The sequence below is a fragment of the Vipera berus genome, assembly GCF_964194415.1.
Source record: "Vipera berus genome assembly, chromosome: 3".
In the NCBI taxonomy this organism is placed as follows: domain Eukaryota; kingdom Metazoa; phylum Chordata; class Lepidosauria; order Squamata; family Viperidae; genus Vipera; species Vipera berus.
The window spans coordinates 110,282,545-110,307,323 of NC_138204.1; the positions used below are offsets into that span (position 1 = coordinate 110,282,545).

At 38.2% G+C, this 24,779-nt stretch overlaps 1 protein-coding gene across 1 annotated transcript in view; it reads right to left on the bottom strand.

The window, feature by feature from the left end:
- Positions 1–6,590: 6,590 nt before the first annotated feature.
- The window catches only part of QSOX1 (quiescin sulfhydryl oxidase 1), a gene marked incomplete at its 5' end in the record, with an annotated part of 74,358 nt that continues 56,169 nt past the window's right edge, over positions 6,591–24,779 (bottom strand). The window contains 4 exons of the mRNA XM_081324165.1: positions 6,591–12,871; positions 19,043–19,228; positions 21,366–21,504; positions 23,279–23,395. Coding sequence (XP_081180291.1) covers positions 12,033–12,871; positions 19,043–19,228; positions 21,366–21,504; positions 23,279–23,395 — 1,281 coding nt within the window. The 3' untranslated portion in view covers positions 6,591–12,032. The remainder of the gene's footprint in view (positions 12,872–19,042; positions 19,229–21,365; positions 21,505–23,278; positions 23,396–24,779) is intronic.

Consider the following 24,779-nt stretch of genomic DNA (forward strand, 5'->3'; position numbering starts at 1 on the left):
TGAAACCCTAGAGAATGTCATCTATTTATCTCTCTCTGTCTCTGTCTCTCTCTGTGTGTCTGTGTGTGTAAGAGAGAGCTAGAGAACTAGTATATTAAAGACCCATGGTTATGTGGTTTTATTTTTAATATTATAAAACTTCCCCGTTTTTTTTAAAGAAATGGCTGAAGGGGGAGAAGGAAATCCGCATGTTGAAATGGAGACAGGTGGGTGGGCATGTAAAAACCTTTGGCTTATTACTGCTATTGCTGACATGTGCCCAGGGGAAATCAGGGTGAAAGGCAGCTCTGCTAATGCTAAGGAGACATCAACTTGCACCCTATTTATCAATCTAAGCGCTGAGGAGGCGGCAGTCCAGGCCAGTGCCCATGAGACAGCCCACCAGACAGCAGGAATTGATTCAAAGCTGTGGGCACCAACCTTGTAAGCTCTTGCATTGCGTAACCTCAGATGGTTTTGTTTAAATGTCTGTGAGGACCAGTTTTTGATGCACCCACAAATCCCACCAGGGTGCTCCCAGAGTTCTAGCCTTCGTTTTTAACTAAGTGAGGATTTCTCCCCGATAGAAACATAGAAAATTACATCAAAAGTGCTGCTGACCCCTCTCCATTTTCACTGACATGAGAAGGAGCTCTTAGAATCCTAGCCTCCCAATCCTCTCCTATTTTCTCTTTAACTCATGGAAAAAGATGCTTAATCAAAGCAGGGGGAGAAGAGACAGACATGAACTGTTCCCCAAGTGTAGAAGAGGATCTGGATGTGGATCAGAATCTCACCAAAATTCTAATTAAAATAAAGCTAACTGGATCCGCTGTGCACAATGAGGTTTATATGTGCCTTGAGATATTAAGCAAGTGAGATTTTCTGTAACCTTCAAAGCAGTAAGAAAAACCTCTGCTAAACCTCTGTGAATCAGGCTACTGCAAAAGAGAAACTAGCAAGGAAAGTTAAGGGTATGTGTGTATGTAAATAAAAGGGAGAGAAATGCTTGCAAGGAAATACTCTCCACTCTGAAAAATATTCCAACATGAAATTTGCTACTTCCATTACCGATCCCTGTCCTATCTCTATTGCTTCTCTTTCAGGCTAATGTCAGACATTTGACTTTCATCCAGCTTCCAAGCTAATTGGAGGCAAAGCCTGACAGATTTTAAATGGTGTGTGAGAGTGTGAGAATGCTACTTCAACTCTGGTTGAGTAAGGTTGATATAAGATTGTCTCATTCACAGGCTAGGCTGGGGATGAGAGTAAAACAATATCACTGGGGCATCAGAAGGGGGAACAAAACCCCAATGTTGTCAATCATGTTTGTGCTTGGATAGGGTCCAAGCTGGAAAAGGCCATAAGACTCCCAACACTGTGTTCATAAATTACTGCAAGAGTTCTTATGCAATTAAATACCAGATGTGGCTTAAAGTAAGTTGACAGTACATTATGTCTTATTTTATAACAACAAAAGAACAAACAAAAATAATTGAAAGTATCATACAAAAGTGGCATTGTGAATATCAACAACTTATCAAAATGCTTGGGCCTATTCTAGGCAAAGAAAAGGTGTGTCTCAGCTTCTTTCTGCTAGTGTAGAACCTCAGCTGTTGGTTTCCACCACAATTTTATTCACCCTGCCTGGCACAGATAAAAAAGCCAGTTAAAGAGTTGCCTGTCTAGCCATAACAGACTGTTGCCCTTCTAATGGGAGCAAAACATTTTGGTCCCTACCAGAAGTTTTGGAGTGCTCAGTGGGTTAGGACGCTGAGCTTGTCGATCAGAAGGTCGGCAGTTTGGCGGGTCGAATCCCGAGTGCCACGTAACAGAGTGAGCGCCTGTTACTCGTCCCAGCTTCTGCCCACCTAGCAGTTCGAAAGCACGTAAAAATGCAAGTAGAAAAATAGGGACCACTACGGTGGGAAGGTAACAGCGTTCCGTGCGCCTTTGGCGTCTAGTCATGCCGGCCACATGACCACGGAGACGTCCTCGGACAAACGCTGGCTCTTCGGCTTTGAAACGGAGATGAGCACCGGCCCCTAGAGTCGGAAACGACTAGCACGCATGTGCGGGGGAACCTTTACCTTTACCTTTACCTTTATCCATTAACATCAACCAGCATGGGGCAATAGCTTTAAGGTTGATTAGGTTTGTAGTTAAACACATTAGACCAGAGATAGAATCTAAGGAAGAGGGAAACTTACATGGACTTTAAAAAGGAAAAATCATAATTCCTCCCAAAATTAAAACTTTCTTCTTACCCTATACCCTATATTATCTCTCAACCTCTAATTTCATTAGCCCGTATAATAGAAATGATATAGAAATAGATATAGAGAGACAGACAGACAGACAGAATATATGTACTATCTAATGAGACCAGGGAATTAGAAATTGTATTTTTCATAGACTGCATCTATAAATGCCATTTTATGGAATATGGATTTTTATTAAAACAGACAGAAGTTCTTCCAGTGGTCCTACTTTACAATGAAGTACCCCATCTTGGCTAATTTGAGAAGCTACGCATTGGGTGGTTAAAGTTGGATTGGGGATTAGCTAAAACTTTCAGAGCTGTTGATTAGACTAGGAAGTTGGGGGGGGGAGAAAATCCTGAAAGCATGACAAAGCACTTCTGTAATGTTGCCAGAAACACCAGAGACACAAGTGTTTACCTTGCTGCAATGATGTTAGAATACTTGATATACAGAAGGACAAGCATCAAGAGAGTTGCTTGGGGTAAGAGAGAGTAGGGAATGCAGGAAAATAATTAATTCCATTGTTGCAGTTAGGCAACATGTCCTAATGAAAAATATTTATTGGTCTGAATATAGCTAATCTCACAATTGGCTTCAGTTTGGTTGTGGTTTAAGACAGTGAGTATGAACAACTCTTTGGAACTTCCAAAGTTCTCTTAACTCTAAACTCTTTTTATCCTTCTTGGAGCAATTTTTGGCTGAAATGCAAAAACCCAGAGCTCTCCAAATAGTGCATATAGAATTCCACTGTTGCGCTGTTATATTTTGTTCTCTCATCCTCAATTCTCAGTAAAGTGAAGATGTAAGGAGGAAAAAGGCATCAAATCGGATTGACACCCACTACTGCCTCCTTAATAAAGTTTATTATCAGCAGTCTGTAATCCTTTTAAATCCTCTACAGCAGGGGAAGGGCTGGGATTAGTAGAGGTCAATGTAATCCCAATGAATTGGTTACAGGAGGATTTAGCTAGTACCAAGGGAGCAGATGGCCCAAGTTTCAGCTTTGGAAAACAACCATTTTCTTTAATGATTAGGAACAAGGATAAAAGGACAAGAGAAATGGGAGCAGTGGTTCTGGGATTTTAGAGGGGGATGGTAGAGACAACAAGCTTTATCTTATTCTTTAGAAAATCATACCCTTGCAACCGGAATGGAAAGACTATAGACCCTAATTTCTGATCATCCCAGAAAAACAGGATTTGGGCCTATTTTTTAATAGTATGCCCAATTTGTACCTTGGCTGTTCCTCTAAATTTGCAGATAAGTTACTATACACAGACACAGACACAGACACACATTTGGATGACTCCACTCAATGTACATTGGAATTCAGACATGGACTCATCACATTCCATACAATCAGACAGTTATCTTGAAAGTAAGTAAATTGGATGCACAAGGGAGAAAAGCTCCCACCATGGAAACATTCTGCACTGAAAGAGATTGGGGGTTTCTCTCACACTGGATGTGAGCAAGGAGGAGGTGATCAAATTCCTCAAGGACAACAAATTATTTAGAGTGCTCAAAACAAAATAGTAGATTTCTCCAAATTAAAATGGGAAATGCAGTTCAGTGTGAACTAGGGTAAAGCGATGCATTCCAGAGCAAAAAGTGATAGGCTCAACAGTGATTCAACCAGGAAAGAAATGTTGTGGTCTTTGGTGAAACATTATTCCAGTGTATAGGTGTCGTGAAAGCAGAAACTCTCTTCTGGAAATTATTAAGAATGAATACAAAGAGAGACACAAATTGCTTGTTTTATGCTAATCCAAGGAATCGCCATATAGAAAATATTGTGCATGGTTTTAACCCAACTTCTGAGAGGCTACTGGAGAGCTAGAAAAGGTGTAGGCCATCAAAGCATCCAAGGAAATGGTACAATTTCTTTTTGATGATAATTTACAAATTAGCAAGAAGAGGAGATATTAGATACATAACATTATGCACAGTGGTAGAAACTGAGAGGAAACGGACAGGCTTCCTTCCTCTTATTATATTGGAGCCCAGGCACTTATAAAAAAGGCAAAATGATACATTCAGGGTTGATAATAAATAGCCATTCACACAGCTCATGTTTTCTAAGGGCTCTTACACTTATGTCCCTGCTTGCAAGATCTCTATCAGGATCCAGCTGACAAAGACAGGCTTCTTCTACTTTATTTAGCATGTTCGGCAGTATAAACTATGGGAGTACAGTAAAATTTAGGTTCTTAAATTTTATATGGCTTTGTCAGTAGCTATCATAAAATACATTTCCCCCAGTGAAACAATGTCCATTTTTAATGTGCTAACAATGTCACTTCTCTAACATCTCAATGACTTGTTTGGAATATCATGCAGGATACGTTTTCCTGCTACTCTAGCCTCGCATTGATATCAAGGAAACTAATGAAAGTAATATTCTAGGATAGGCTAGCAACTCTCACCTGTCATCTTCTTTTCATATATACTACATTAATATTGTGTTATAGGCCTCTCTGAGCTTTAGGACTGAAGGCCCCTTTGGAATTCACACTTCATGTTATGGAGAAGATGGCAGTGATGAAAGAAGATGCTCTTTCATACAATAACCGTTCTGGTGGCCTTGTCCAATCACAGAAAGAAAACATCTGGGGGTGGGGATCATAGAGCATGGAATGTACCAAAGAAACCTGTAAACACGTTCTTAGCATCACATTCAGAATTTCAGTGTTGTAATCCGTTTCAGTACCATCGTATAACACAAGAGATAGAAAAGTCTGATATTATACTGATTATAAAATGCTGTACAAGATCCAGAGAACTAAAATTTCCTGCTTCAAAATTAATATTCCCTTTTGCATTATTGGGTAGGAGACAAATGGCACATAGGGCAGTCCAATTTCTTGCGTTGCTGAATAAATTCAGCTACAGTATCAATTGTATTGTGTCTGAAATATAAAAGTTCCGTAACTGATGCCTTTAAAAAGGGTACTAAGTTTGCATATATAGTTTTATAATTGCATTTGGAAATTGCTTCTTAACTACTTTTCAGCTATTTGAGACTTTTGGATCAACAAGTCTGAAAGCAACCAGTGAGTCTGCCGTAAATCCTTAATGAAAAAAAGTTTTAACTACACATTTTTACTAATTTTTAAATGTTTGAAATAAACAGAAAATAGTTAAGACTTTGATTGCAGAATTTTAAATGAATTAAAGTCCAGATAAATTCGAAATAAGATTTTGGAATTAATTGTAAATAATCCTTCCCATGGGAAAAGGGATTTGTTTTGATTTTTTCTAAAATGTAATTGAGATATCTAAATTTTAAAAATTGGACATTAGAGGGAACTAGACATAGACCTGATTAACAAGTATAGAATGATGCAATACTGTATTCTGTATTATAGCATTGGAAATACTGAAGGACACTTTTGAAAAAATGGAATCAGAAGTTAATAGTAACAATGTCAATAGCAATGTTTGCTTTTAGAAGTGTCTAAAAATGTTATGAAAGGAATGGCAGACAAGGAATAGGTTTCATCTGACAGAGTTGACACAGAAAGTGGCTCTACAAATGACAGGCTACAAGAATATGGAAAAAGATGTCTTTGAAAATTAAAAGGGAATTACAAAAAATAAAATAAGAACTATCTGGGTAATTCTTTTATATTGGATTTACAAAAAAGATTTGTTGAAAGGTTGGATGAATCTTGTGAGAAGGGACAAAAAAGAAATGAAATCAAGTTCCACAGCATTTCTTGAAAGGACTAAAGATTAAGATTGCCAGGAGTACAGTAAAAGGCAGGAATATAAAGTTGGTTTATTTGATCAAGGTTAAAATATGTAATTTCTGACAACTCTTGATGGAATTTTGCTGACGGTAAAACTGTCAGCTTATAGGTAAGAGATGGCCACAGGATGAAGAGCTCATTGGTTGCAAATTAAGAGATGAATTAAACTCAATTGTTTACACAAGTTGTGATTAAAGTTGGAAGTCAATCTTTTCTTTCTTTTCTTTTTATCTTTTCCTTTGTACTTTTTACTCTTTCCATTCTGTCTTTAGTTTAGCTTAGTTCTTTAGCACGTTGTTACTATTGCAATTATAATCTTTAACAAAATTATTTTTTTAAAAAGAAAGAACAAAAGAAATCGGTTTTTTCCCCCAAAATTTAAAGGTACAAAGGAATTTTATACCAGGTTTTATGGAGTAACTTCAATTTCTATTTCTAAATCTATTTTAGAAAAAACTCAATAGTTGTGTAATCTCTCAGTGTGTGTGTCTGTGCCTGTGTGTATGATTTAGTTTATAAACTTCCCACTTCCTTCCCACTAGTCAGTGCAATGTATCATAATCTTAGAAACATAAAGCAAATACACAGCTACATACACACATTTATTTATTAGCAAAAATAAATTTATTCCACTAGGTCAAATAATTTGGGTAAACAGAGGCTTCTTGGACCATTTCCACGCAGCATGGTGGAATACAAAGAAAATGCAATAAACCAGTGGAATGGGACAACTTGGCACGGCCAACTCGCCATGGGATAACTCGCTACAGCCAACTCACCAGCGGGCAACTTGCTGTGAGATAATTCAACAATTCAATTTAAGTATTTAAAATAATTTTTAAAATGTTTTAATTTTTATCATTCACATTTCATTTTGTCCCTCCTTTTACATCCTTTCTTTAATGATTTTATTCCACCATTTCTTTGATATTAATGTAACTCTTGTCCTGTGGTGAGTTGTCCTGCAGCGAACTGGCCACAGCAAATTAACTGTGGTGAATTGGCCATGCTGAGTTGTCCTAGACCCATAAACCAGCCTCACATGGCTCTAAAGAAGTAAAAGCTGACCAAAAAGTCTTCATTCCTGTTTAAAGTGGCTCCTTCAGTGTTCCTTTACAAGGCAACCAGCATTATAGCATAGGAGAAAATCTAACAGACAAATTTGTTATATCATATGGCAAGATGGTTAAGGACAGTTTATCTCTACAATGACCTTTGAGGTAGACTGCCACAGAAATTCTGGGAAACATAAGGCATATTTGTGAAGATCATTTAATTAGCAACTTCAGTGTAGACTATACTTATAACACTTACTCATTTATTGGGCAGTCAGTCTTTGGCACTAATATGTGGCTTGGTAATTCCCCATCCTCCATCCCAGTCTCAACCACATTTGTTATGAAGCAGAATGTGACCAGCCAACATCATTCAGTACTATGTTCTTATTTAGTTGGAGTCAGAGATGTATCTGATCAAGAAGGACATACTATTTAATCTTATTGGCCTACTCTGTGATTTTGGTTTTTAGTCTTTTTTTTTAAATTCCATTTATATCCCGCCCTTCTCGGAAGACTCAGGGCGGCTTACAAGCTTAGCAGTAGCCTTCATTCTATGTATATGCCTGCTTATTAGGGCTTTCACACACACACACACCCCAAGCGGCATTATTACAAAGTCAGCTTAATTGCCCCCAACAATCTGGGTCCTCATTTTACCTACCTCATCCACATTTTACATTATAAGGAATGAAGAAGACATCATTATTGTCACCATAGGATAGTCAAGTGGCCGTTTACAAGATACATCTGATCAATAGAATACATTCCAGCTTCTAATAGTCTTCTGTGTGAATTGGAAGAAAACTGTTCTAAGTTTTGCTCATAAAGGGAAAAGAAGGAATACATAGTTATTAGGAATACTTCTATTATTTGTATTAGTCCTTTGCATTTGGTAAATCATTTAAACTCCCCATCCTTGTCCAAGCACACATACTCTCATACATGTACAATTTGTACTAAATAGGACTTGAGGAACTCTGAAATTAATTTTTGAGGCAATACACAGTTTTTGAGAGTCCTATGGTCCTATGTTCCATGAGAGTAGAAGAATTAATTCCTACCCTAGCTATTAAAATCTGACTAAAAAGCACACCGAATTATAACCTCTTAAACAGATGATAGCAAAGAATAATTAACAGGTTTTTAGAATAGTCTTTCAAATCTACTGTCCCTTGAATAAATTAATAGTCAAGACTACAATTATGTTAACAGACAAGAAACAAGGCAATGGTAGCATCATTTTCACCACAGAGCCTATGAAAGACATTTATATAATTTGAATTATATAGAGTATAGAGTACATCTTACCTTGACCACCCATACAACTATTAAACAAACATTAAACAACCATAAGAGAATGCAATGGCAATTTACAATTAAAGAAATATCTTGTTCTATCAAAAAGCTGTATTTCAAAACTCTCAGAAATTTTTTTCTACAATATAGAACCAGGCTGGTCTGAACTATATGCTACCTGTGAAAGTCTAGTGTTTCTCATTTAGTGCAAATATGATTCATAGTAAACATTTAGTTAAGTCTTTGACCCACAGACCATAACATTTTAATTGGGGGTAGTAATTTTACTGACCCTTCGGTTCTCTATTTTAACCATACTATTACTTCAGACACATAGTCATATGGCACATAATTGTTAGAAAGTACCAAGGGAAGCCTTAAATATTCTACAGCATTAAATTATATCAGAGTTCATATCATTTGAAATACTACCATCTAATGAAACTTAGTCTAGGCCAGTGTTTCTCAACCTCAGCAAGCTGGTTAGTAAATTCTGTGAGTTGAAGTCCAGACAGCAAGTTCCTGAGATTGAGAAACATTCTGTTGGCAGGAGGACCAGGTGTACGAGGAAATTTGTTGCTGAATGACCAACAAAATCTCTCTGGAGGAAGGAGAGATTGTTGAGATAACCCATGTGACTCCAGACAGCTCCTCCTTGTGAGTAGATCACAGGGAATGGTTGTTTTGTGGTCAGCTTATGTGTTGAGTGGCTGAAAGAGGAGGGATATTGAACTATCAAGCTCATACTTTATGCCTTTTAAAGACATAAAGCCTGCCTGGCCCTCATTTCTTAATCACTTTTTGAATTATTTCTTTTATTGTCCTGAAAATATTTGCTATATTCATTGAGTGAGTTGCCTTCTCCTTGGAGAAAGATGCTTTAAATGTCATTTTAAAGGCTCTGGAAAAATATTAACATTTGAATTAAACAGCAAAAAAATGTATAGAACATGATTTTGGAATGGTAACAAGGATTAAAAGTCCAGATAGTCTTGGAATTATAATTTTGAATTAATTAGAAGAATTCTTCTTGCGGGAATTGGTGATTGTTTGGGCTTTTTAAAGAGGAAACATGATAATGGGACCATGAAGGTTTGACACCAGAGGAAGCTAGAGGATAATACATTTATTTTGTTAACAAAGAAATAAATAACGGAGCAACAAGCTTAATGTAAGTTTTTGAATATTGGTCTTCAAAGCTATTTGATATGATGGAACATGGGACAATGAAGTTAGACAAAAAGAATAAGCTACAATGGATAAGTATGAAATTATAATGTGGACTTAACTGTGTCAAGCAGACAAAATATATAAAGGTATACTGAATATGCAAATGAAACTGATAGATATTTCACTGCCAAATGATGTACAATTAACCATAAAAATAACTTTTTTCTTACTGGACTTACAAAAGAGACCAATTAAAGTCTGGGACTATATTTAAAGGGTTTAAAACTTAAGAATTTTAAAAATTCAGTGTTGGCTTATTCAATCAAGCATAAAATAGAAAATTAGTGATATCTGGACTTTACTGGACTTTTGCTGACAAAGAATAAATGGCAAAGCTTTTGAATTTTGTTTTCTAGTGAACAAATGAGTTATGACTGTATAGAGTAGATGAACTGAGAAATAGTCCTAAACTATTGAAATTGTATTTACTTGCCAAGATGAAGGGGAGTGTTACTTGTTTTTCCTTTCTTTTTTGTATTTTTTCCTATTTTTATATTTTTCATAGTTTGTATTAGTTTTTATTTTTCCTACTTGTAATTCTTAATAAGATTATTTGAAAAAAAGAGTAAAATACTGGTCATTTCAACTAACTGACATCAGCGTTACAGATTCTAGCTATCTAAGATTGGATTAAATTATTCAAGCTCCCAAACCAAGCTCAATATGATCCTAAAATTCAGACCATGGCTTTCTCTGATCTCAGCCAGATGAGAAATTCAATTCCTGATGAGCTGGAAAAATCTAAGAAATTGAGGGATGCTAGTGATTAATTCACTTTGGATGTTTTGTCAACATACAACATTTTAGACTAGTCACTTTCCTCCAAGTATAGGGATGGGCAACTATGGTAAAATTACAATCTCTGGAGTTCAACTCCCAGAATTGGTTGTTCATCCTTGTCCTAGGGTAATGGCACCAGATAACTGCAATGAATAGGAGTTTGCAATGTCTTTATTAGACACCTAGGTGTATCATTTGTCTTCTACCTTCTAAAGTCTTATCTTTCTTCCCCAGTGAAGAAATCTTGCTAGATTAACTCTTTATCTGACTTATCAATAACTTCTTTCTTTTTAAACTAGACTAGGCTATTCTTTCCACACTGAGGCAGCTGAAAAACATTTAGAAAGTAATCACCAGCAATCAAACCAATGGCCAAAAGGATCCTTAGAGGTCCTGATTAATTTCTTCTCCTCCAGAACTCTTTCCAGTTGAATGCAGGTGCCCCAACAGGGATAATTCTAATGATATCAAAAATCATCAACTCATGGTTCAGGGAGAGATAGATGCACTCCTAAAAAATGCATCTTTGCTTTCACTTCTTCTCTCCTATTAAGTAAAATATGAAGATCACCTGGTTAAAAAACTAGAACAGATGTAAGTTTACAGGGTAGGATAGAAAAGGGGAATGACATCAAATCTGAAGCTACCAGGATATATATATAGAGAAAGGACGCAGCAAAAGGACTGAACAAAGATAGCAGCTAGTAAAAACTGCTGCCCTGGTTAGGAGGTTTTGACTCATACTGATCTATCTATTCCACTGCACCGTCTTGACCCGAACTTGTTGCCAGCTGCTTTTAATTCTTTACACCATGAGTTCAAGTTCAAAAACCTTAAGGGCTGTTTTGCCTTCTGTCATCTGATCAAGGGAAGAAGCTGGGCTGCATGGGAAATACATACAACGTATAGCAATGTATATTCTATGCAGGACCCCAAGAAGTCATGCAGAAGGGCAAGCAAACTCCCTCAATTTATATCTTAGATGGGTATGGAAGGGAGAACCTAATTCTTTTTTGTTTGCGTGATTACTGCCATTTGCAAACAACACCATATATCTGGCTTTACTAAGTGTAATTTTATAGTGGCACAGAAGCTTTGGAAAACAGATTGAAAGTGTTCAAGAGATCCTCGAGCACAGTATTTTAGGCTTTTTGTATACCTAGGCCATAAGGTTTCTTCATAATGTTACAGGACTTGGACATACCTCAAAACACAAGGCACAAAGATTTCAGAAATACAACTTTGTTGCTGGTCCTAAACTTGTCATGCTTTTTTTCCTCTTAAAACAACAATAGTTTCTATGTTATGTTCTGACTGTTAAAAAGAGGATCGTACTACATTTATCTAATGAGATCTGAATCTTTTCCGTTTATTAATCCTCTCCCATCACCACAAACCAAAACAATAAAGAGCCCCCGATTCCTCAGACAAACAGCCTGTCACGGTGTGCTCTGAAATATGACCCCATGCCCCTTTTGTCACTACACTCAGCTATTTTATTCTGGTACAAATATATATAAAGGATCTAGCAACTGTGACAAAACAGACCAGTCTGTTCACTAGGTACTCTTTCATCTGTGTGTATTCAGTATAGGAATTGTTAGTTTAGTGAAAGATCACCACATCAAATGCCCCTTCCATTACCTAATGGCTGCTGTACCTCTGCTTCAATTTCATGTCAATGAGTAGCCTAGCCGGGCCTTGCGGTAACCCCTGCGCATGCGAAAGAAGGTGTACATGCCCAACAGGCAGACAGAAGAAAGCAAATACAAGAGCACACACAAGCTGACATCCAACCGGGAGAAACCCATTCCCAGAATATAGAACCACTGGTTTCCCCTCATAGTATTCTCTTTTTCCACTTGGATGCCAGAGAACTGTTTGGCTCCCAAGTTCTTGTGCCTCAGGGACTCTCTAATATAATCAAGTGAGTGGTGGCCCTCATTCTCCATCAGGAACAGCCGAGTGTCCCTCTTAGTCCGCCTCTCTCTGTCATTAATCTGTCTTGCCAGCTTCAAGGCTTTGCTCTTAAAATGCTGCTCACTAAATGTATCAAGATCAACAATATCCTCCACCATTTCTTTTGCCTTTGTGCTCATCTTGACAATGCTTGGTTTATGCCACTCTGGAGAACCAGGTTTCCCCAAATCATATTTCTTCTTTTCCACTTTCCCTGCCTCTAGCTGCTCTGCCTTCTTGTCTTCATCTGGTTCCTTTTGATGGTCTTGGTCATTCTCTTCACCTCCTCCTCCCCCTTCCAGGTTCCGTTCAGCTTCATGATTTTGTTGAGCAACATTTCGAACATTTCTTCTTTGATGCTCCAGGGGAGAATCCATGTAAATGTTTTTTTCAGAAAAATGCCATTTGAGAAACATCAAGACTCGATTCTCATCCCACATAGACTTTTTCCCATCCTGCAAAGAACTATCAGTTGAGGTGCAATGACATGAAGGACACAAACTTTTGGGAGGCCACTGGATCTTGGGAAATTTGGGATCTTCACTTTCTGTACCTGAACAAAAAAATGAAAGTCTTACTATCATGAATATTCAAATAATATTCTCATACACATCAATATTCACAAGCTAATTAGTCTATAAATGACTGGTTTGACTTATGACTAATTACTGCATCCAGTACCTTATTGTTAAAAAGCCCTTAAAATGCTTCTTTATGTTGGACATTTATGAAGCCAGAAAACTTAACTCATTATTCACTGTAGATTATACTAAAGTTTTTCTAGTATTAGGTAACATTTATATTGATTATTATATTGCATTAGCTAATTTCCTACAATGGTGTTGGTGTATATGGTGTACAATTTTATTTATCTGTACTGCATTTAATAATAATAATAATAATAATATATAAAGTTGGAAGGGACCTTGGAGGTCATCTAGTCCAACCCCCTGCTCAGACAGGAAACCCTATACCATTTCAGGCAAATGGCTGTCCAGTCTCTTCTTAAAAACCTCCAGTGTTGGAGCATTCACCACCTCTGGAGGCAGGTTGTTCCACCGGTTAATTGTTCTAACTGTCAGGAAGTTTCTCCTTTAATTATAAACATATCTTAAATAAAACTGCTACTAGTATATAGTGATTTGCTTTAAAAGCTGATCAATGCTAATTCATTTTCAAAAATTAAAAGATAACCCAAAGATGATGTCTCTAAATATTTACGGAAATAGTTATGAAAGCTAATGCTTTCAACAATTTTTACTGTGTTTTCAGTAACTGTGACATAAAATATGAAGAGAAGTACGCATCAAAATATTAACGCTGCTTTTCCATAAAAGCATGTTCAAAATGGTTGACAATGAAACAGGTTTGAAGAGAAAAAATATTTGCTTACTTTGAAAGCAGTGCAAACTTTTGAACTCCCTGGTTCTTAGCCAAGAAAAAAATTCTGCAGAAAAATTGCTTCAATAATCCATCTCCTGATAAGGATGTAAAAGCTTGGATGAAAAAACTGATAAAAATAACCTTATTTATTCATTTGTTATTACAAGCCTTCCAATATTTTCTATGTTCCAATTCAGTGAGTTGACTGAAGGTGCTATCCTGTCCTGTCCAACCTTATGGGTTGTGAAATGTGAAATATTATATCTATTATGTCTATTATAGATATATAGTATATATGCATATATAGATAATTCTACTCTGACAACAAAAGCAAGCAAGGAACTTCCAAAATTTAAATTATAAGCTATTCCTAAGGGGGGGGAATGACTGCAGCAGATCATTATGGAAATAATACTATTATTTTCACTTACAAAAGTAAAACTGCATGATTCTATCTTAGAAATGAATCAGCTTTTCTTAGTGCCAGGTTGTTGTTGTTGTTTTTGGGGAAAAAAGCACCATGTAGATTATCTAACATCTGACTTGCCTTTGCCAAAGTGGACCACTACAGTAAGAACTTTAAGCAGTTAAAATCCAAGAACTTGAGTGAAGATAAACCGAGGTCACATTTGGTGAAATACAACAAACCATTAAACTGTTTTATTTTGTTTTAGTGGCACATGTAAGTAGTCCTCGATTTACAACAGTTAATTTAGTGACTGTTCGAAGTTGTAATAGCACTGAAAAAAGTGACTTTTCACACTTACCACCATTGTTGCATGGTCAAAACCACAGTCACATGGTCAAAATTCAGCTGCTTGGCAACTGACTCATATTTACGACTGTTGCGGTGCCCCCAGGTCATGGCATCAACTTTTGCAACCTTCTGACAAGCAAAGTCAATGGGGAAGCCAGATTCACTTAACAACCGTGTTACTAACTGCAGTGATGCACATAATAATTGTGGCAAGAAAGGTTGTAAAACGGAGCAAAACTCATTTAACATGTCTAACTTAACAACAGAAAATTTGGGTTCAATTGTGGTCATAAATCAAGGACTACCTGTACTGTTTTCCTTTTGCATTTTTGTTTAATTGAATTTTATACACCACTCATAGTTGAACTGTTTGAACTGGATGGCCATATAAATGTTTTGAAAAAGCAAAAGTAAATAAATAAACAACTTTTGCTTCCCCATATTTTTTCAGAATGGGGCATGCAAAGGATACCCAGTTTTTATCATTTCTAAGTATCCAATATTTGAAATACACCCAATTATATCAAGTCAACCTTTTATCTCTAACTATAGAGGAAAAGGAACACGACCTTTATAGACATATGGAAGAGCTTCTATTCAGGAAAAAAGGGCTGAAATAGTTTTTAAGTCCAGAGAAATTCGACAGATTATAAGAAGGAGAAGAAGGTGCAGCAGGATCAGACTATAAGATTATTTTATTACGGTCAGTTTCAGTCAAAGTAATTTCAGTCTTTCTTTGGAGTCAATTTCTTAGTCTGGTCTACCTAGTGGGCTGACCCTGATTTTCTGAATTAGATGAAATGAGTTGGTTTAATTCTGAATGGATATGATCACTCTCAGAATTTGTGGAATTTGCGTTCCAAAATGCAGACAAGCATTCTATATTGAGAATCTGCTGAGAAGAACAAAGAAAGATTTAAACTGTGGAAACTTGTGGATATCTGAAATATAACATAATAATTTTAGTAAATGCTTACAATAAAGAATTTGCTGTCTACATTCATTGGGCAATTACCTTATGGTTAGTAGATTTGCCATCAACATTCCCTTGGACTGTTGACAGTCCAAAACGTTTAAGAGACTGACTTTAAACGGGCATCTTCTAAAGGCTCTGGTGAAATTCTGAAGAGGATTTAGCCTGTTTAGTGGTTATTATTTACCCTGGGCTTGGAGGAATAAATGTATGGATGGGTAGCTGTGTAAAGGGAGTAAGAAACTATGCCTTAGAAGATCAGAGATTATGACTCTAGGGATAGACAGAGAGGGTGGGAAACCCCAAGAGAAACAAAGAGTAAATAACTCCTTTGATTCTCTGCTTGGTCAATGAGTCTCCTCTCACAATCATCTGTCAAGGGGAGTCACCTATTCCTCCTCCTGTCAGGGAAAACAGGACTGTAGAACAAGGGATGGCATCTGTCGGTGAAAAGCACAGCACTTGGGCAGCAGTCCTGGAGGAAGGTCCTCTCAAGACACGTGTCAGCCTTTAGAAGCCCCCAGTAGAAAAGATGAAGAAGATTTAGTAGCTGAGTCGCTGGTTCAAAACCACCAGCTGCTGACTCCTCTCTGGCAACAAGAATTGGTGTTTACTGTCTGACCCTCTCTGCCCCTTCTGATCCAAGTATTCTTCAGTGAATTTTTTGTTATGGCGGGCAGGGTCAACTCACAATGCTCTCTCTCTTGCTCACAACATTTGCTACAATTCCTCCTTTTATAGGGAAGGAGGGGGGGGCTTTTCTTCAGCATGGTGGGTGGTGATGAGGTGCCCTTTTTCAAATGGCAGCCTCCTCAGGGCTGCTGAAGGAGGGAGTTAGAGGACTCCGCAAGCCAGAAAGCTAGCCTGTTGGGCCTAATAGAGTTCTTAAGCAAAGCGTTCTCAGAAAGAAAAAATATTTATTTTGTTTTAGAGACAGCAAAACAGATGCAGCATGTAAACTCAGTCAAATAAAAATTCTCTCTGTGTATGTGTGTTTCAAAAATGCTTCCATTTATAATTGGAACTATCTAAATCAAGAAACAATCTCTCCCTCAATCAGTCCCCGAGTGCAAACTAACAAATAAAGATGAGGAAGCTTCTTCTATCAAGAACTCTGATCATCTTTAGTTTGTGCCATCACAATACAGAATCAATTGGCCACTGTCTATTTTTCAATTCAGACCCCAGCATTAGAGCAATAGATCCAGTGGAGGAGAGGTGTCTATTAAAAAGGCTAGCACATCCTGGAAGGTAACTGCACTAAAGTGTAGAATGAACAGGTAACCAAGCCAACCAGTTCTAGAAACAAGCTATGACAGATGGTCCTCAACTTACAACCATTCATTTAGTGACCATTGAAAGTTACAACGGCACTGAAAGAAGTGACTTCTGACTATTTTTCACACTTGCAACTGTTGAAGCCTCTCTATGATCAAAATGTGGATGCTTGGCAATTGGCATGTATTTATTTATTTATTTATTTAGTTAGTTAGTTAGTTAGTTAGTTAGTTAGTTAGTTAGTTATATTTATATACCGCCCTATTCCCTGAGGACTCAGGGCGGTTTACAGGGAATTAAAAATCCAAAATACAAAAATTAAGAACCAAATTAAAAAATATTAAATTGACCCTGTAGTCAGTTAAAAAGAACCCCAAATTAAAAATTTCTCCTCAGTCTGGGCCCGAGAGCTCGAAGAGCCAGGTCTTCAGGCCCCGGCGGAATGATCGGAGGTCGGGGGCAGTTCTCAGCTCCACCGGCAGCTGGTTCCAGAGGGCAGGCGCTCCCACCGAGAAGGCCCTATCCCTGGGTGTCACCCGCCGGCAATCTCTTACCGGCGGGACCCTGAGCAGACCCTCCCTGTGGGAGCGCACTGGGCGAAGGGCGTTTGATGCCGGCAGCAGGTGTTCCCTCAGATATCCCGGACCCAGGCCATGTAGGGCTTTATAGGTGATAACCAGCACCTTGAATTTCACCCGGAGGGCAATTTATGGCAGTTGCAGTGTCCCAGGTCACGTGATCGCCATTTGCAACTTCTGACAAAGTCAGTAGGGAAGCCAGATTCACTTAACAGCCGTGTTACTAACTTAACATCTGCAGTAATTCACTTAACAACTGTGGCAAGAAAGATCGTAAAATGGGGCAAAACTCACTTAACTGTCTTGCTTAGCAGTGGAAATTTAGAGCTCCATTGTGATTATAGGTCAAGACTACTTATGTTCAATTTCCCCGATACACATTCAAAATCAACTGTCTTCAAGGAAAACTACAGAACAATATTTAAAATGAAAGTTTTCATATTTGAAATTTTTGCCATGTAAACTGAAATCAAATTTTCTAGACAAAAAGAGGAAGCTATTGGGGGGCAGAGATAGAGTACAGTTCTCTTTTGACAGAAGCAATCAACTGTTGTAAAAAGAAGCTAAGGGAGATAACTAATCAAGATAACTAGCTAACCAACCAAGGAGAGAAGCAACTTAGAACTAAGAAATTTCCTAACAGTGAGAGCAATCAACCAGTGGAACAGCTTGCCTTCAGAAGTTGTGGGTGCTCCATCACTAAGGTAAAGGTTTCCCTGCACATGCGTGCTAGTCGTTTCCAACTTCCAATTTTTACGTGCTTTCGAACTGCTACGTTGGCAGAAGCTGGGACGAGTAACAGGCGCTCACTCGTTATGCGGCACTCAGGATTCGACCCGCCAAACTGCCGACCATCTGATCGACAAGCTCAGCGTCCTAACCCACTGAGCCACCACATCCCTATTTACCTGCTCCATCACTGGAAGCTTTCAAAAAGAGACTGGACAGCCATTTGTCTGAATTGGTATAGGGTTTCCTGCTTGAGCAGGGGATTGGAATGGAAGACCTCCAAGGTCCCTTTTAACTCTGTTATTCTATGTTCTATGGAACTCAAGTCAGAATATACAGGTAGTCCTTGCTGACCAGCCATATGATGGTGCTGAAAATAGAGACTTATAATTGGTCCTTGAAGTTGCAGCTACTTGCAGAATTCTTGCAGTCACATGATTGCAATTTGGGCATTTAGAAGCCAGCGCACATTTATGAAGGCCATAGCATCCCACAGTTATGGGATTGCCATTTGCAACCTTCAGTCAGCTTCCAATATCCAAAGTCAATGGAGAAGCCGGCAGGAAATTGTAAATCATGGTCATGGTCATATCATACTAAATGATTCATGGTGATTCGCTTAATGACCACAGTGCTTAACAATGGAGTTGCTGTCCTTATTGTAGCCACTGACTTATAAGTTCTTTTAAAATTCCTACACTGAGTACTTTTTTCAAAGGTGGAAGCTGTACTCTTTTAGATGTTATGGAGTCCAGCTCCCAAAAGACTTGGGAGTCCAATGACACAGCCAGTGTGGTATAGATGTTGGACTAAGACCGTGGAGACCAGGTTAAAGTCAACCCTCAATCATGGAAATTCAATGGGTGAGCTTGTTCTCTTTCCATACCAACTTAGCTCCGAGGGCCATTCTTCTGAGGCAAATCCAACAACTATGTAAGCTTCTGAAAGCCTATATATTGCTAGAGAAACAGGATATCTGCTGGATAAAATGGTCAACAAGTCCACTTCCAGGAGCAGAATCCTCACCTGCCAAGCGGGCATTGACTCTGTTGTGCCTTGACCAAAGCCACAGGATAGCCTGATCCCTGTTCTTCACTTCATGCATAGACTCAGCTGCCATCGCTTCAAAGTGTTCTGCACACTGCCTGCAGGCAAAGAAACTGCGGATGTATCTTCTCATTGTAGGAAGAACTTCAGGTGTACCTGAGGAAGCTGAAAATGAGACCAGGACAGAATTGTTAACACCAAAGTAAAAAAAAAAAGTTAAAAAAGTAACCCACAACAACTACCATCTTCCTAAAGTAAACTCAAATCATGTTTCTTTTCCAAAGCAGAGCTGATTTTGGTTTACAACAGATGAAAGGGGAAGAATGCCCCTGATATTTTTTTTAAAAGAGACAAACCTTATCAAAACAGGTATAAAAATGAGAATCTTGTAGGAGAAAAAGAAGTACAACTAAAATTTATTTATTAAAAATAATTTATCACTTGTTAATCAAAAATCAACTTATTTCTCTTTGCTACTTTGAAGTGGCTAGGCAGTCCACATAAAAATGAAATATTTTACTGTCAGAGCAAATGACCACTATATGAATGTAAATGGAGAAGTATCCAGCATGTTCATATATATATACGCCAAATCACCATGTCATGGTTCCGATAGATGAAACCTATCAAAAGAACTTCAAGGCAAAAATTCTTCCTTAAAGAACATTTTATTCAGGAAACAAGTATCAGCACTACATAGTTGAACCCAAAAACTGAATTCCCTTCCCCTGATAGAAAGTAACAAAGTCCAATTCCCACCCCCAATAAGCTGTCATAAATCACATTCTCCAATTAGCCTGAAACGTGAGCTTTCTCCCCAGCTCAACCCGCCAAAACGTTATCAGTTTGTCCTTGGGTTCTCACAAAGGAGTGTGTATTATTATGGCTACCTGAGCTTGAGCATTTATCCCAACCCGCCTCCCCTTCTGCACCTGATTTCTAAATACCAGAAAAAGCATGTTAAAAGCAAAGAGAAAATGGCTGCAATTTCCATCAGTTGTCAGAGCGGGGACATCCAGTGTTTACAGTGTTGACACACCATTTCTGCCATTTCTTGTCTAAGTTATGTTTCCGGCTTAAATGCTTCCTTCTCTCTCTTAAAGGCATAAAATTGTAATACAATTATTTGGATGAGGTGTGACAAAATAGTGCAGAACTGGTGTAGAGTAGCAGTAGCATAGTAGCTGCAATGCTGGACTTGGACTAGAGGGACTGGTTCAAGGGCTCACTGATGCTATCTGACCAGCCTGGTATCTGGAAAGAAATAGCAATAATGGTGATTTGGTGTGTGTGTGTGTGTGTGTGTGTGTGAGAGAGAGAGAGAGAGACAGACAGACAGACAGACAAGAGAATGAATGAGAATATAGGGGATTTTATAGGGCAATGGTTGTAAAAAATAGAATTAAAGAGGAACTGTCATGGTTTATGATAACTTCTCATAAGAAAAGGAAGATAGATTTTTTAATCATCACAAATAATATTAAAAATGATATGAGAACATTTGTGACATTTTATTACTTTTTGTTTTAATCTGAGAGATGAATGGGCAAAAACAGAACATTGCCAATAGCAATAGCACTTAGACTTATAAATTGCTTCACAGTGCTTTACAGCCCTCTCTAAGCAATTTACAGAGTCAGCATATTGCCCCCAAAAATCTGGGTCCTCATTTTACCGACCTTGGAAGGATGGAAGGCTGAGTCAGCCTTGAGCCGGTCAGGATCAAACCCTTGTCAGTCAGCAGAATTAGCTTGCAATACTGCATTCTAACCACTGCACCAGCATGGCTCCAAGATTCAATGATGAACCAACTCCCAAAATGTTCTGTAAGTATGTTCAAATTGTGATTCTGAGAGCCAGCATGGTGTGCTCAGTAAGGTTTTGGAAAAGGACCACAAAGATCCAGGTGATAATGCATCTCCCCAAGGAAACCTCACTGAGTTACTTTGGACCGCTATCACTCAGCATAAGCTTACCCTATGGAGTTCTTCTTGTTGGGGGGGAAAATAAAAGGGAGTGCAATGCACACTGGTTTGAGATCCGGGGGGGGGGGGGCGGGGATCTAAGATATAAATCTGGCAAAAGAATAATAAATACAATACATATAAAATCCTCTGTAAGAGATGAAGGTGAAAACACGATGAATTTAATGGACATTGTAAATATATTTCTGACTGTATTTTATGGTTAAACAAATCTCAAAATGGTAGAGTAGTGTATCAAGGACTATGGTTGTGGAATCAGGCCTTCTATTCTGAAGCTCAGTGTGATGAATGAGATATAGAGCTTTCAAGTTACTTACTAGGCTGTTTTTGACATGCTGCTTGAACTGTCAGGTGATGGAAGAGAGTCCAGAGTCCACATGGAAAACCCCGGGAATTAGATTTGCTTCCTTGACATCCTATCCAGTGAGGTTTCTCAGGTAACGTGGCATTTGGAAACTGAAAGATAGGAGGGAGATTGGAGAAAAAAGGCTGTGCGCAGAACAAAATACCTGTCACACCTGCCTTGAACCCTAAGCAAGAATGATCCATGATCCCATTTTATGAGAAAGATATACCTTACCAAAGGTCAAGTGCAGTGCAGTAGAGCAAAGCCAGATCTCAGAGTTGCACACCAAATTCCCAAGTGTAATTTCCTCCTTCCAAGATCCTTCCCTGCATTAGTCCCCACGTGTCCAGTCACGTTCTAACTAAATGATGTTGGAATGGTCATCCTTGGTATGCAGCTACATTCCTTCACAGTCCTTGAATTCATGTCTCCGGCCAGCACAGGTAGATGGAACAAAAAAGCAGCTGGGAGCCGCTTAAGAGAGAGAGGATGTGATGTTCTCACCCTACTCATCTCATCCTGATTTTTTCTCATTTGCAACTTGGAACAACCAATCTGTTCTGAGTTAAATTTCTGCCAAACCATGGCTGATTTGGAATCATTCAATGGAAATGTACACAGTGGATTGTCCAAGGTTCAAAACAATTATGTGGTTGTTTTGTTTCATGCATTCCCCTAATGGTTTTCCATAGGTAAGGAACTCACATTTCCCTACTTCTGAGATTTTCCCTTTTTCTCCTATAGCATCTTAGTGCTGGGCCATGATCTTCTTGCCTTCCCAGGTTGTTTCCACAGGTAGCTTTCTTACTGCCTGCATACAATGGATAGTTAGGATTTTGTCTTTTTCCCCCCTACCAAAACTTTTTGACAAAAACATAGATTGAACAAAGGCTGCTCACTGTTTTTGTGTCATCCCATTAATAAATTCATTCATTCATTCTCACCTCCTATCCCACCCAAGTAATTCTGGATGGTGAGCAGAATGAAAAACATTAAAATAGTAAATAACAGTCAAAGTGACCATTATCTGCCTCAGTGGGAATACAGCAGTGAGGATTTTTTCCCCATGTTTTAACTGAATTTAATTATTTCTTAGATTTATATTTCTCCCTTCATTCACAAACTGTTATAGAACTTCCTCTTATTTTCCCCCAGAACAACAATGGTGTGAGATGGGCTGGGCTGAGAGTGTGTGCCTGGCCTAGTGTTGTCCAGAAGCTTCTGTGCAGAAGGTAGATCTGAACTTGGATCTGCTCAATGTCATTACAACACCTTCACCTCTACGCCATCCTGGCCACTTGCATACCAACAGTTTGGAGAGTAATTTTTATGGTACACAAAATAAAACAGTGGTAAACAACATTAAAATGGACACCTGCAAAGAAAAACAATACAGCAAAATACTCTGCCTTAATTATAATCCTAAGCTATTATGAACATTGTTCAGTTCTCAATAAATGTACCCAATCAGTGCAAGAATTGCACACTATTTATTAACATAAAGTTTATTAAAAGCACTAATTCCATATTTTCTAAACTATTGAATAACAACAAAGGCAGAATCTGCTTTTTTTAAAAAAACACTTAAACAAAACAGTCTGTGGATCACAGAAAATATTTACACTATTCATAATATAAACTAATGAAATTCAATATATATTTGCAATAAATTTGTATCTTGGGACAGCTCCATAATATATGATAATGATGACATTTAGCAAGTTACACATGGAGCTTGTAGTTTTGGAAACAAACACTATCAATATCTTAAAAAAACATTAGCTGAATCTCTGGATAGAATCTACGGTAGATAACTGAGTTCTATCAGACTTAATCAGTAAATCTGGCCTCCCCTCTGAACATTTCCTTGTTCAATTAACCCACCTCCTTTTTGTTCCTTAGAGCTTCCTCCCATTCACTCCGTGAAATGTTTGTCTTTGGTCTCAGCCACAAATCCAGGTTGTAAAGGTAATTCTTGACTACTAACCGCCCAGCAAAATGCTGATATAAAAATAAGAATAGAAAGCAAAAGATTAAGGTGTAGATGGAGTCAAGCTTTGAAGCATATGTGCATGGTATCATGGTGTGGCTACATAGAGTATATTGGATGGCATGCCAAATTCAATTTCTTAAAAGAACAACAAAAACAATGTTACATTAATTTAGGGAGAAACACCACAGCTACAAGTAGGACATATGCAGATACCAGAGTAATCAACCACATAACATGACCCTTTTCCCTAGTGGAGGAGAGAGAGAATGGAATTCATCCAGGCATTTCAAATTCAACAAATATAAAATAGAACATTTAGCCAGGCTCATATTTATTGTGCAAAACATATTATTCCAGAAACCATCCAGGGTTCTGATAGAAGCTGTAAGCATGTTAAGAGGAAATAATCTAAGACCCATTAGCCTTCATCAGACTAAAGACTGACAAGCCAGTTTAAGCCACAATAGACAACTGAAGTCTAAACCTTGTAGCAATCTTTCTATTACAACAGAATCACTGAGATACTACTAATCAGTGCCATCTTATTCAAACTACTATAAGAAGTATATTAGCTGGCACACATAAGGCTCAAAGCAGTGTGAAAAATATTCAGTTACAACCATGAACTGTTGCTGCAAAGAGTTATTGGCACAGACCCTGACATTCTTTAGCACCAAAAGCTTAATGTCGTTAACACCAAATGCAAGAACATCTGTCGGTCCAATCACACAGAGATCACAAGTCAGCAAGAATTAGTAACTTGAGCCAAAACCATACCCTTCTTTCCTATATAGGTCCAACTCTGTTGAAAAAGCCGTGCACTGTCTGTCCAGTTATTGGTGGCAGATCTTGACAGCTCTTGAAAAAGGGGCATTGAAAACAGGGAACAGCTAGTTGCCCTGTAAACTCAGTAGTTCATCTCTTGTCTTCCAATGGGCTATATGGCATTCCTCTCAAATCCAGCCCACTACTTGCTAATACTAAGAGGGGCTTTTTTGAGTGGTGTTCAAGATGCCGCAGTAGCAAACAAGTCGGTCCCTATGGGCTTACAGCCAAGATCCAAATCTTGACTCTAAGTCCAAAATAGTCTCCAAGGATCACAGAAAGCTACTTTGACAATAAGTCAACTCAAATCCGATTAGCATCAGCACTTTAAAACCACAAGCACTCCTGGGAGGAGGAGAGGGATCAAAGAGCTATATGCTCCAACTGGGGCGGGGGGGGGGGGGGAGAATATAGCAGAAAAAGCCATGTCACTAGAAGAAAGCCAGGCAAATGACAGGTTGACTGGAGGAGGGGAGCAAGTTCAGAGAAAACAAGAAAATTGATTGAGAGGATGTATAAAAGGAAAATACCTGTTTTGTTTCTCAATGAGCAAATGTAAGCAGTATT